The following is a 13,836-nucleotide window of genomic DNA, read 5'->3' as shown; positions in this document are numbered from 1 at the left end:
GGCAAACTGTGACAGCCCACACTTCACAAACTCCCTCTGGTGACCCAGAGCTGAGCTGAATGGGCTAAAATTTGCCAGGTTCAAGCAACAAATTAGACTGGCTGCATTCTCACTGAACAGTGATTTTTCACAGGAAATAAGAAGGCTCCCAGAATACAAAGAAAGCTGAATAATTTGCCTACTAGGCAGAAACAGAAAAAGCTACCCAAACCTCAAGATCTGGCTAAAGCTGCTAAATGCTCCTATTTGGATCAATGGAAAAGTGGGAGAGAGAGGTGAATAAAACACTAAGCAAACCTTCTTAAATATTTGCCTTAAAAACTAGGATGAAGCCAGGTATTCAAGCCTCCATCAGGAGAGTCCCAGAAAAGCTATAGCACTCCATAGTCTGACTGTACCCAGAAGCAAAGATTTGGGATGTTCTGCTATTTCTCTTTAAATAAAAAGACAAATTAACGGGAATAATCAGCTTAATAAGGTGGGGGGAAGGCAACAAATTTAAAGCCTAAGGGTTTTCATTAAAAAATAACCAAAAAGACAAAAGAAAAGCAAGCTGAGCTTTTTGATAATATCTTTACACATGCAAGCTCTACTTCCAAGTTTCTCACAATATTGTGACAACTTATTTTGTCAACAGACACACCACCATCAGTGATGGAAAATGAAGGTGTCCCAACAGAGGAAAAACTTCAAAACTGAGAAATTACAAGATGTCAATACACCCGTAAAACTTTGAATTTCCTGTCAAATGATAACAAACAATTCTAACAATAAAAAACACTACTGGCTACTGAAATTTATTCTTCTTTGCTACTATTATAGAATTTTTTCTCTTTTTTTTCTTTTTTTTTGCTGATTAGGATGTTGTACATCTAAAGCACAACAGAAAGTTATAAGCACTAACTTATTTCTCTGTTTCTAGCAGTATCACAGACAGACCATGAAAGCTTCAGACAACACAGCTCCAGAGAAGTGCTGCATGTCAGCAAACAGAACCAGAATGCTTTGTCTGTATGCTAACCAGCACTTTTAGCACCTCATCCCTTATTTTCCATTAAAAACACCCCATCTAACATCAATCACATGACTACTGATGCTGCTTTCAGTTAGGCCCTCTGGAACTTCTATCACCTTTAAAAATCTCCCCACATCACCTGCAGTCAGAGAAGTTACCTCAGTTCATTTGACAAGCTCTCCATGAGTAAACTATGCAGTTTATCCCATCTTCCATTCACTCCCAGCCCTATGCAGCCTGAAGCTGGCACTGGTTAGTGGGGCCACAAAAAGAAGTTCATTGTAGAAAAGACCCAACCCTGTATCTGCATTGTAACAGATAAATGCAAACACACATAAAATCAGCCTTTCAAATACCTAAGTTTGTGGAGATGGTTTAGTACCTGTGGTAGAAACACCTAAGAAGGTTCCAAAGAAGGAGCCTCCAGGACTTTTTGTTTTGGTCATGGCATCAGCTTACAGAGATTGTACAACTGCTGCCTTGGACACATTCCTTTCCCTCCTTTATTGCAAACTCTCTATTCCCACAAAGCCTACAAACCATCTTCTTTTGGCTGGGCTAAGAGCTTCAGGGTTGTCCCACCCACCTGAATGCAGTTGAGGTTTGAAACTTTAAGCTCCCAAATTCCCTCACTTCACTACTTCATCCCCCTCTTACAACCCAGATTATCACACACTGCTTCTGTGCCTCCTTCTGATTAATATCAAGTGGTTAAGCATTAACTTAAAACACTAAACAGCAAGAAGGAAGCCATCTAGCCAGTCAAGGATTTAGCTCTGTTCCTCCAAGAGATATAATTGCAAAGTAAAGGAGAGCATCTCAATTAATTTTTTCAGGAGGGGCCATCAAGCTCCAGCTATTGAGACCCTCACAACCACATTTCAGCTTAGAGAAGAAGGAAAGCTCAGGGTAGGACCTGAAAGAATCAAGATCCTGATGCATCAAGTGGGGGCAATGTGGCATCAGCACTCAGGGTGAGAGGAAAGCACTGCTGAGCAGGTCGATAGCACTGAAATGCCAGCAAAGGTTATGCCAGGACTCAGAGCGCTGCAGGAAAAAACAAAAACAAAAACAAGCCCGTGAAGGGAGGGAAAGGCAAGAGTACAGCATTAATGAGCAGAAATAACAGAGGAGCTTGCAGGTAATGTACAGGTCTTTGTCCATGAAACACACTTGCAAAAAGCAGAATCAATTAAGCAAGGGAGGGAAAGGCTCTCACAAGCATTTAACAGGACAGGGACATGGAACATCTAATTTTTCCCCCATCAGCACCCCATCCCTTCCCAAGGTCATGGCTTGGGCTCTCCTCTCCACAACCACCGTCTAAGCTGACTACCCTAAATGCAGTAATAACACAGCTTGTCTGATTAAATCACTATGCATTGGCACATCCTTTGAAGTACAGGAGATTGGAACAGCAGTCTTGATTACTTTACATTCCAGTTGCATGAAATGTACATGTTTCACAGAGCAGGAGACAAGAATGGGCTGAACATTTGGCAATACAGCACCAATTTATTTTAAATGTATGCTGACAGCATGGCCCAAGCAGCAACTATGTTATTTCTCAATGCTTGGGTACACTGGTATTACCATTAGTGTGAACTGCATGTGACAAGATTAACCTGAAAGCAACATTTTAAAAAGGAAGGGGCAGATGCTTCTGTCATTTTAAGTATGTAGCAAACAACGAATAATTAAACCCTCGGCAACAGAACAACTGACTTTTGGGACAGAAGAGCAGGCTTGGGGATTCGGGTTTTAAGGTTGTTGACTTTTCCTGAATGCATTTTCTGCAACAGCCACTTAATCTGTGCCCAAACCTTTCTGGTATGAGCCCTTGTTTAAATTCTAAGGACATACTTTCTCCAGAGCTCACCAGCAATGCTGCTGACACTAATCAAATCTGAAGTCATCCACATTAGATTTTAGTCGAGCTTGGCATTGAGATACAACAAGTACACTCCTTCCACGGTGTTTACCGAATTCTTAAGTTTTTTACTCATTTCACAGCTGACAGCTGGTTTATATTAAAGGCACAGCCTTCCCACTACTCTGTGAGCTGGGGAACACATTAGCTGTCTGCTAATGAAAGAGAAAAAACCAGAACATAAACACCAAAAGACAGAAACAGAACTGGAAGTGCAAAACAGAAGCTTGAGACCAGCCAAGTCTGGAAATTCTCATTTCTCCCAACCACACTCAGCTCTCATGGGGAGGAGTATCAAGGTGCACAAGCAGAGGTTCAAGAGCACAACTAGTTCAGACACATAATGCTCCACCACAGCTCCCAACCTGCATTTAAAGCCATTTGCCTGCTGAATGCATATAATAATTGAGGCAGCACAGAGTACAGCCAAGCCAATTCCCCCTCCACCATTTACCCCTTGTTAACGTGCTGTAAACCCCACAGACCTTCATGAGTGCGTTGACCTTGCAGCAAGAACAAGAATCCAGGTTCACTCTTTGCTCTTGTGGATGCATGTGAGGGAACAGATCTGTATTTCCAAGCAGCACAACTCTGTAAGCATGAAATCACTTTTTCACACAGCAGTTCATGTGAGGCAGCCACACAGCCTGAGAATTGCCACTAGCAGCAGGCTCTGTGGCTCTGGCTCTCATCTAAATCACCTGAGCAAAAGATTCATTTGTGTATTGTAGACATTTTTCCTTCCAAACACATGAAAATGGTCATCTTATACTTTCCAGCTGAAAAAAAGCTCTACTTTTGCTGGCAGAGATCAGAAGCCATTCCTTCTGAGAAGCCTGAAGAAAAAGAATGTTTTTGTGTTAGCAGTGATTCTGCCACCTTTTAGATTCAGAACACATCGTTAGCAATACATTTTGATTACAATAGACCAACTGTTCCCCGTTGGAAGCATACAAGCAAACAAGAACATTAAACAATGCCAAAACATTACATATGCTGACTGTCAGCCCAGCACAGTTACATTCAGCTGGCAGTCACAGTGTCCTCTGTAATTGTGACCCGTTTAAAAAGGGAGGCTTAACAAACAGTGCATGGCCATGAAACAACAGCCAGAGTTAAAGAACAGATGTATGAGCAGATATAGAACTGCTGTTGGCCCTGACATGCTTTGAACAGGGGGTCATTTTGCATATAGGCAGGCAGATAAATCTGTGTTCATCTGTGCTCTATTCAGGGATTCCAGCTCTAGCTATCATCTCGTGAAGGAAAGAACTCCAAAATGACAAAGGCTTAAAAAATTAAGGACAATTAAAACCAAATCCATTGCTAACACTACAAAATCTTCAAGAGCCAACCCAGAAAACACAAACTCCAAAGTGAAAACCAGGTGTTGGAGTTTTTACTTAACTGCAGGGAAACGAAACAGATGCACAGAATATTCCCAGTTGCAAGGGACCCACAAGGATCATCAAGTCCAACTCCTGAGCAAATGGCCCACAGAGGGACTGAACCCACAACCTTGGTGTCATTAGCACCATGCTCTGACCAGCTGTGCTAAGCAGCACTTGTACATCAGCCTGCCAAAGTTTAAAATGAAACGTGGTCCCTACTCTGGTAATGAAAGGGGAAAATAATGTTTTATAAGAGCCAGCACAAAGCTATCAGAAACTGAAAGCAAAGGTCAGTCACTGCATTTCTGCTGGACTTGCAAGAACAAGAGAATGGGCTATTTCCAATGACTGTGTGCAATTCACAGTTTTCACATTCAGCAGTATAAAACTTGTATTGTCAGCTTTATTCCTGCTTCCTGAAGCTGCTCTGAAACTAATCAAAACTTGACAAAAAGTGAAATCAGACTGCTTTAAGGGAGAAAAGAGTGCCAGGCTTCCCTTCCTGAGCATTGTAAGAAGTTTTAACATCTATTCAGTTCTTAAAGCACCTTGAACACACTTTGCTCCACAAGCAAGGATGCTGCAGCCTGGGAGCCCTGACTCCAAGTTTCCAGTTTACATCATCCTCATTAGTGTAGGCTCCTCTGTCTCAGAATAGTCACCCCAGGGGAAGCTTTACTGCCAGGAGAAGGGAAACCAGGCTCTGGAGAGGGTAAATGCATTTTCTGCTCTGAGCTTGCACAATGCCACTGAAGAGTACCAAAGAAGAAAAAGGGTTTCTTCAGTTATTCACATATTCTTCAGTTTATTCATTTCTTCAGCTATGCCACATGAAATCCTTTATTCTGCACACTTTCAGTAAAAAGGCAGATGAGACTTCACATGACCTTATGGCCCTTATTACTCAACACTAATCTCTTTTTCAAGAGGAATTAAACAACCATTTTAAGTGGGTACAAATTGGACAGATAGTTTTGAACAAGGGCAGCCGTGGGACTTATCTCGAATGTTTTCAAGTGTTTGTTAGACTAGAAGATTAACTTCTAAAACACAATCTTTTCTATTGCTCCATTTCTCAGTAAGAGTTACAATCTTGATATAAATCTGAGTTAAATAAACACTTTGATTTGGAAAGTAAATAGTCATGATTCCTGTTAGCTCAGTGAACTATCAAGGCACGTGATAGAGTCTAAAATTAGGAAATTCCATTTGAAAGTTTGAATTGCCTTCAATAAGAAAGAGGCAGATTTCTGAAGCCAAGTGTTGCACTAGTTTCACCAGCTGCTTAGAGAGAGAGAGAGAGAGAGAAGGAAGGAGATGTGTGCCAGCAAGGCAAAAGTCCACAGCCTAGGTGGCAGCCTCCCTGTCTGGATAAGGGATATTCAGGGACACATGACAGCTTACAGAGGTGACTTACCTAGGACAGCCTCACCCTCTGTCACCATTCCTATCCCTGTTACAACCCCTGCCCTCTCTCCCCCACCATCCTGCCAGCTTTACTTGTGTCCTGGTGACCTTTTCACTATTTGGCCATCTGCTCTGAACTGCTGACTTCCCCATCCATCAACCCTTATCAATCCTCTCCTCCTCCTCCTCCCACCTTTATCAATAGTGACTGATAACCAACTCATCCTTGGGATGATTGATATACAAAATTACACACCTTTGAACTCAAGGATCAATCCCACTCCAATTTCCCAGTTGTTTCTCTCTCCATTGAGCCAATTTTCAATAGAGATATCACGCTTTCCATTAGCAGTGTAAGCAATGTCAATAAAACTACAGTACAAAGTCAAGTGCTTTGGAGAAACAATTTTACTGCTGATACTTGGATCAACCAGCCTGTAATCTTGACAAACCTGTTGCATTTTACAATGTCCTTCCACAGGACAGATCTACTTTCATTAGTATATATATATTTAGCTGTTAAATCTTCTTCCACTGAATTTCAAATTAACTCTTGCAATTTAAATTGCACTGACTCCACCTCAGGCTAATGGCTTTAGAGTCTCCTAGGTCTCCTGTTACCCTTTTAATACAGCTGAAGCACTTTCTTTTAATCTTCTTGTGGTACTGATTCAGTCACGGCTACATTAACATAGTGCTCTCACATTACATCCTTAGTAAACTTCCCTTGCTTGCAGTCACTCACTCCCTCCCCATGCCAGAAGCCAGCTGCTGCTGGAGATCCAACAGGACACAGCACAGCTACCCAATGAGCTCACAAAACCCCAGGTTTTATAGGGGAATTGCTGTAGAATTCACTAATTTCACATCCTGACATGATTACCAAAATAATCTGCCCTGCCCTTCAGGCCTAGGAGGATAAAGTAACTTGGCTGCAGTCTCCTAAGCAGGCACTGCTCCTTTCAAAGGAGCCCACACTCAGCTGGCAGCGCTCTTCAAATACAGCAGAAGCCCTGCTGGGGTACACCAGGCTCTTGAACATAGAGCAGAAAGGGGATTCTGGAGAGCAAATGATGTCACCACCATCAGTTTTAATAAAAACACCCCGACATTGTTTTCACCAAAAAGAAACGCGTCTACGTTGCACCCTGGAGAAAACCTACAGATTCACTGCAGTGACCTGTGACTGCCTCTGCAGAGAACTTGATTTCTGGCTCAGCAACCACATGCCAGAAAGGACAGAAGAGAAGGTGACAATGCTGAGCAGACCCTGATCTGCACAGGCACCCTCACTCCAGAGATGACAGGGAAGCCCTGTTGGTGCCAGGAGTTACCAAACCCAAGGGAAGTTTAGGTATGCTCAAACAAGCAGAGGCAATTCATACAGCTCCCAAGTAGAAAGTACTGTAAAGCAGTAGCAATTAGCAATACCATGGTAATTATTAATTCAGACATAAGCCATCAAAGCAGAGCAACTGAACCCAGGGGCAAGAATGATGTCAGAAATATGGCACTGCAAGGAAATCAAGAGTTTAAGGAGACCAGCACCAAACCAGAGGGCAAATTCTCTTCAGCCTGAACACACCTGCTTGAGCAGAGGTCTCTGTGAGAAATAGGGGGACCTGAGGAAACTGCTCAGAGAGTAAAAGACGCAACAGAGCAGATGCAGCAGAAAAAATGCTGTGCTCTGTTACAGAAAATCCAGAGAGGCTCATGGGTACACTGGATCCAAAGAAAGAAATTTTAGGTCATGCAGAGAGACCTGCAGGAGGATGCTATGAGTCTCAAGGGATGTTTAAGAGAATAAACCACACCTACTTAACACCAAAAAAAAACCCAAAAGTCAGTGATGAAAATGGTGAAAAAAGATAGGCTGTAACAGTAACACACTGAGGCACAGAACTGCTACATGTCAACATTATAGCTTCAAAAATCTTTAAATTAAAAAAAAAAGAAAATAAATTAAAATAATCCACAATAATAAAACAAATAATTCCCCACATTGCAGGGAATAGTGCTATTTTTGCCAAATGACTAATGTGTCATTGAGAAAGAGTGGGGAGAAGATGAGCACAAGGAAAAAGAATTATAATGGCTGGAAAAGATGAGCAAACTGGGAAGATGCTGCAGAGAACGCATACCTAATGCCCCAAACTGGTAACCTGGGAGAAATTCAGAGGCATTCCCCAGCCATAAGCTGCCAAAATGGCTGAAAAAACAGGAGGCAGAGCTACTGTGATACCCTTCAAATAAATAATTTAAAAAAAAAAAAGGAAAACATACAGGTGGAAAAAGTTAGACAATCCTATTTTTGACATATCTGAGCAAAATATTAATGTGCATGCTCTTCAAGAGAACTGCAACAACAACAAAAAAAAAAAACAAAAAAACAAAAAAAAAAAAAAACCACACCAAAAAAACCCAACACAACCAAAACCAAAAAGGAGCCCCACACACTAAAAAAAATCCTCACACAAAGGAAACTGTTTTTTCATATTTTACCCATTGGAGGGACTGTGATTCAACCTGTATTTACTATGAAAGAAAGAACAGGCAAGCAACTGGAAACCATTTCACAGCTCTTTTGTGAACTCTGCTCAAGAAAAACTGAAATAGAGGCAGTTACCCAGTAGGAAGGTGGAATTGGTGAAAAAGCAGCATGATTGATGAAATATCTCTATGCAGGCAGCCTCCTTCCTCTTTTGAAAGCCCTGACAAGTGACTGGTTTAACCTGAACACAGTAATTAAGAGAGACAATAGCATAAAATTCACTTGAGGAAAAAAAACCCTTAAATATATTGATGAAAACTTGCAGGAGAACAATTCAAGTATTTGTCATCTGTGCTACAATGGAACAGACTGGAATAATCATAAAAGACTCTGCAAATGCTTCTAAAAAAGTAACATCAGAAGAAAGGGGGCTAGGTCTAGAGATAGAAGGATGGGGCACTGAGAGGACAGAGGGGTAGATATTGGAGATGGCCAAGTTTTCTGTCAGAGGGAAGATACCACTGGTTAAATCCAAAGGGACATGGGAAGGCTTGAAGCACTTCAGCTGCTGGGGCAGGATGGCACCAAGGGTCACCACACATCGCATTTGTCACACTTGAGCACGCTCACTGTTCCAGGGAAATTCAGCTGCATCAGAGGGGAAGACAAGAGCAGCCTGCTGCACCCTCTTCCCTTCAGCATGTTCATAAAATACTCAGGAAATGCTCTAAAAGCAACCTGCTGCCTCCCAAGAGCAAGCTGCACCACAACAGACAAGAACAGGGCTGACTACAGGGGAACTGAAACTACATCAAATTGTAGTGTCAGCCCAAAAACTTGTGGGGTGCACAGGCTGGACAGGCACTGGAAGGGTCCCAAAACTTCCCCTTGCAGGACTTGTACCAGCAGCTGGAGGTCTCCAGGAGCAAAGGAACCAGGGACAGCTGAAGGGACAGCAGCAAGGCAGAGCACAGAAGTACCAAGGAACAAAGCTCACACACATGGGGTTTGAAGCACTTCACTGCTCCACAGCATGGAGAGAGACAGGAACAAGTTCTAGCATTTGTAGCAACTGAGTGTTTGTAGAAGAATTGGAGAATGGCAAAATTCACACCTCAAGTCTATAGTCTGACTATTGATTGGGATTAAATGAGGATCAGATAACCATGAGGTCACAGAAGTGAAGGGTAACATGCATGTGACCTTTTATCACTAGGATCAGGGTTCAGCAGAAATGAGATAGGAGAATTTGCTCTGGTATCTAATGTCAGTATTAAGCTCGTTTGATTTTCTCTATTCTCTGTACTCCCACATAAAGGTTTTCCACATCTATGGCTGCTCAAACACATTTCCTCAGAACAGCCACCAACCACAAAAATGAGTCACAGCCAGTACCCAAAACACAATGCTACCCTAATATCCATCTAGCACTTCCAACACTGGCACCTGGAAAATGCTTCACAACAGAAATATCAGAGGAATGGCCATCCACACAAAACTTACATACCAGGAAAAGTAAGCACTGCTTATTATTTCTTTATTTACTGCATTATTGCTTTTAATAATCTCAGACAAAACAGCTCCTTTAAAAAAATAATCATGCACTTTAAAGGCACAATTTGTAAAGTGCTTAGGTAAACATCATAGTAGATATTATTGCTATCTATGGAAGAAAATGGAAATACCTATATTTGTTGATTTCTGGTTGTAAACCACTTAAGGAAAGCCACACTGATTGCACTATGCACTAGCCAAAGCCACATAAATCTTATTTATCAGATATCCATCTCCATTACACTCTGAAGCCCATGCACACACTTTCTGTAACAGAGTAGTTGCCAGTCAAAATGCACAGCCACCTCTTTAGAATGAGTTTCAGCTCCTGGATGAATGAGCACATTGTGATGCTATGACTGAACAAAAACTGAGGGGCAAACGCAGTGCTGGTAAAAATTCAAAAATACTGCTGTAAGAACAAACTGCTGCTGGTACAAAGCCAGCACTGTATCCCATAAACATCACCTAGGGTGCTGTTTAGCCTTTGCTGAGGAGCTGGATGTGAGCAGGAAAAGCTGTGCTGGAGAAGGGCACACAGCAGCCTCCTGGTCACTGCTGCAGTTGCAGACACAGCTGCCTCTGCAGCTCCCTCTCCCCTTGCTCCTGACCCATGGAATATGCCACATGATCAGCCCTTGGCTGCACAACTACACAGCCACTCCACACCACTGGGGATTGGTTTGCCTTCCCAGCCAGGGGCTTGTATTGTTTACAAATAAGAGGTGGAAACCCACAGATTGAAGCCAAACATATGTGCTGCTTCCCCAAGCCTGCAGAGGGTAAAGAACAGCAGCACGAAATGCAGAGAGCCCAACTTCCCCTTTAACACAGCATTCATGAGTTGATTTTAACTCTTTCACCAAGGAGCAAGCTAAGAACAGTCTGGTACAAATCTCCAATTTCAGATATTATGCCACCTCCACCACCTCAGAAACCTTGCAGCTGAATTTTCACCTTACAGCTTTGGCAAGCTGGGGAGTAAAGCTGCTGTAACCCATTGGAAACAACAATCAAGCACTACTTTTATTTCCAGCAGTATAAGGAATGCTGCAATAACAGCATGACCTTGCATATTAAAATATGATGATCTAGATGGTGAAACAGCAACTTGTTGGCCACATAACTGAACACAACTGCCCTGGGGAGGTCACTGCATGCATTGCCCCATGTTCTTCCTTAAACACTCCCTGCTGTCCACCAAGGGTGGGATATGGAGCTAGAAGGCTGTCTGACCTGACTCAGGGTGATTGCTCTGGACAAGAACCTTATCTCTTGGCATCACACCTTCTTCTGCCTGGACCTCCCCTTCCTGCATGCTCAGATTCACCAGTGCATTTGTTGTCCCATAAAAAAACACTGCTGGAAGGTATTGGCAGACAGAGACACTTTGCCTGCAAACCGCTGTCTGAAGGCTCACAAGGTGAGGAAGTCAGAGAAGGTCCACTGAAAGTCAGTAAGAAAGGTAGACAACACAGGACATCATGGAAGAAAAAAAACCATCACAGATATTTCAAAACGTGGAAAAGCCAAAGCCAGCTTCAAACAAGATTCTCCTACAATGTCACGAGTTTAAGAAACACTGCTGTGTTGACCTGACCCAAAAAGGACAGGGGGAGGTGGGAAGCAGGGAGGAAGGGCCAGAATCCATGTAGGACTTCAGGAATTTCTGAAACAGGCTTCAAAAGTGGAAAATGGAGAAAACCGAAGAAAGCTTGACTGCTGACCGTTTTCAAACGTGTAAATGGAGAAATAAATGCAAGAGTATTTCTCACAGACAGGATGTGCTTTCCCTATTTTTAGCTTGGCCCTCCCAATACAGCTGTGCTGTGTCTGGGATCCACAAAGCACCTGCCTGCTTGCCAGACCAAGCCAACAGCCTGCACTCGGAGCTCTTAGGGCTTGCTCACCACCACCGACAGAGCATTTCCATCTGAGTAAAAGGTGCTTGAGTGCCATTCACAACGCTGAAGAGCCAGCAAGCCATCACTCAAGTGCCACCGGTCTAGAAGACATCCACTTGGGCAAAGAGAATAGATGTGCCAAATTTCAAAATGTTCTAAAAGCAGAGCACTGTCGCAGTTTGATCCACTGCACAGTCATGGAAACTGAGAGATCAACTCAGCGCCATTTTCAATTACCAAAAGCTTGTCATAACATGTACAGAGCAGTGACAGCATCCCAAAGGTTTACCTCCAGGGCACAAAATTAAATAGCTATTACCCAATATGAGAAATCACATTTTAAAGCCTCTGTCTTTGAACATGACAAGTATCCACAGCTCTTTTCAAATGCTAATTTTGTCTATGAGAACAGAAAAAAATCTCAGAAAATTTAGCAGAGAAACATCCACAATAGCTCATTTACTAGAAATGCACTGATAAGCACCTTTAAAAAAAAAAAATTGGCTGATGTATTGCTGAAGCACAGCAATTTGGTTTCAGCTACCCAAACCACATAGCTATTCTACACATTCTTCACACTTCCAAAACACAAAGAACACCACCATACTGGTTTAGAGGAAACTAAAAGCTTGTATCTTGACTCGCAGCTGCAGAGGGCCAGGGAGGCAAGTCCTGATCGTGTATTGCATCCCCCCAAAAACCTTGCACGATGAAGGGTGCAGGTGATAAGCACCTTCTATTGTTACAGTCTTTTTAGAAAGGCACACAAACATTTCCCCACTATAAATACGCACAAAACGTTTAAAACGTTCACGTACCTGGCAAAAAGCCACGGCTAAACTCCTTCCAACAGTCACGCATGTCAGCTTCTCCCAGTGACCCCTAAATCTGATTCATTTACGGCAAAGAGATCACTTTGACAGCCACCGGCTTCTCCCAAAAACGCAGACATCCTACCTGCAGGGCCCTGCTGCTCCACATACGCTCTCTGACGGAAGGATTCCGTGCTAGCCATTTTTTCCATTTTTTATTTTGGGAGAACGCCTGCCTGCTCCAAAGGGGGATGGAGGCGGCAGCGCCCAGGTACGAGCACCAAACCCCTCCCATCCTTGGCTGGCTCCGCCGGTCCCGTTACCGCCCCGCTCTCCGACCGCTCCTTTGCCCCGAGAAGGGAAGGTACCGCGGGGCCGGTACCTGCCCTCCTGGCACACCGGGAAACCACGGAAAGCCAGCGAAACCGGGGAAGCGGGGCTGAGCTGGGCACCATCCCGGGCCCGCGTACCTGTCCGTCCCGCCGGCTCCTCGGCCCTTCCCCTCTGCTCGCCAAAGCCAGCCCCGCTGCCGTCCCGCTCCCCGGCAGGCTCCCGGTGCCCCCGAGACGGTGACACGGGGATAACAAAGCCCGGCGGAGCGACGGCGGCGCTCACCTGCCCAGCGGTCGCTTCATGCCCTCGGCGGCGGCGGCGGAGGAAGGCAGGCGCAGGCTTCGCCTCAGGCTGCAGCCCTTGTCGAGGGGCCCGGGCACGGCGGCAGCGGCGGCGGCGCGCTCATGCTCCACCGTGACCGACTCGTTGCGTTTCCTCATGCCGGGGCGGGGGCGGCAGCGGCGGCGGCGGAGACGGCGGCAGCGGAGCGGGGCCGCGCTCACTCGCCGCGCGCCCTGCCCGGCACTGCCCGGCCCCGCCCCCTCGGCGCGCCCGCCAATCCCCGCCCCCGACCGCGCCCCTTGCCACGCCCCTCCACCGCCCCCGCCAATCCCCGCCTCGGAGAGGCCGCGGCGCCATCTCTACTGCGGGCACGAGCCCGGCCGCCATTTCGCTGTGGGCCGGGGCGGCGCTGCTGAGGGCGGGAGCTGTGCGGGCCCGTGAAAGAGCCCCTTGTGAAAAACGCCAGTCACTTGTTTGTAAAATTTTAAAAGTTTAATAGTAATAAAATGGTTATAAAAATAGTAATTCAGTTAGAGTAATCATAATTTGGACAATTTGAATTAGGACAATATGAGACAACAGAAACAAAGAGTTACGGACGGTCCGGGTACCTTTTTCTGGGCAAAATAAGCCCGAAAAGGACACACGTTAACAGAGGATTAACCATTAAAAACAACAGCCTGTTGCATATTCATACACCTCATACAGGATGCATAA

At 44.5% G+C, this 13,836-nt stretch overlaps 1 protein-coding gene across 1 annotated transcript in view; it reads right to left on the bottom strand.

Moving 5' to 3' along the window:
- Nucleotides 1–13,390, bottom strand: part of ABHD12 (abhydrolase domain containing 12, lysophospholipase) — a 38,010-nt gene extending 24,620 nt beyond the window's left edge. Inside the window, exon 1 of the mRNA XM_054629246.2 lies at nucleotides 13,120–13,390. Within this exon, the coding sequence (XP_054485221.1) occupies nucleotides 13,120–13,277 (158 nt within the window). The 5' untranslated portion in view covers nucleotides 13,278–13,390. The remainder of the gene's footprint in view (nucleotides 1–13,119) is intronic.
- Nucleotides 13,391–13,836: the final 446 nt, after the last annotated feature.

This window comes from Agelaius phoeniceus, chromosome 3 (assembly GCF_051311805.1).
Source record: "Agelaius phoeniceus isolate bAgePho1 chromosome 3, bAgePho1.hap1, whole genome shotgun sequence".
NCBI classification, from domain to species: Eukaryota; Metazoa; Chordata; class Aves; order Passeriformes; family Icteridae; genus Agelaius; species Agelaius phoeniceus.
Note: the sequence above shows the minus strand (reverse complement) of the source record. Positions and strands in the feature narration are given on the sequence as shown.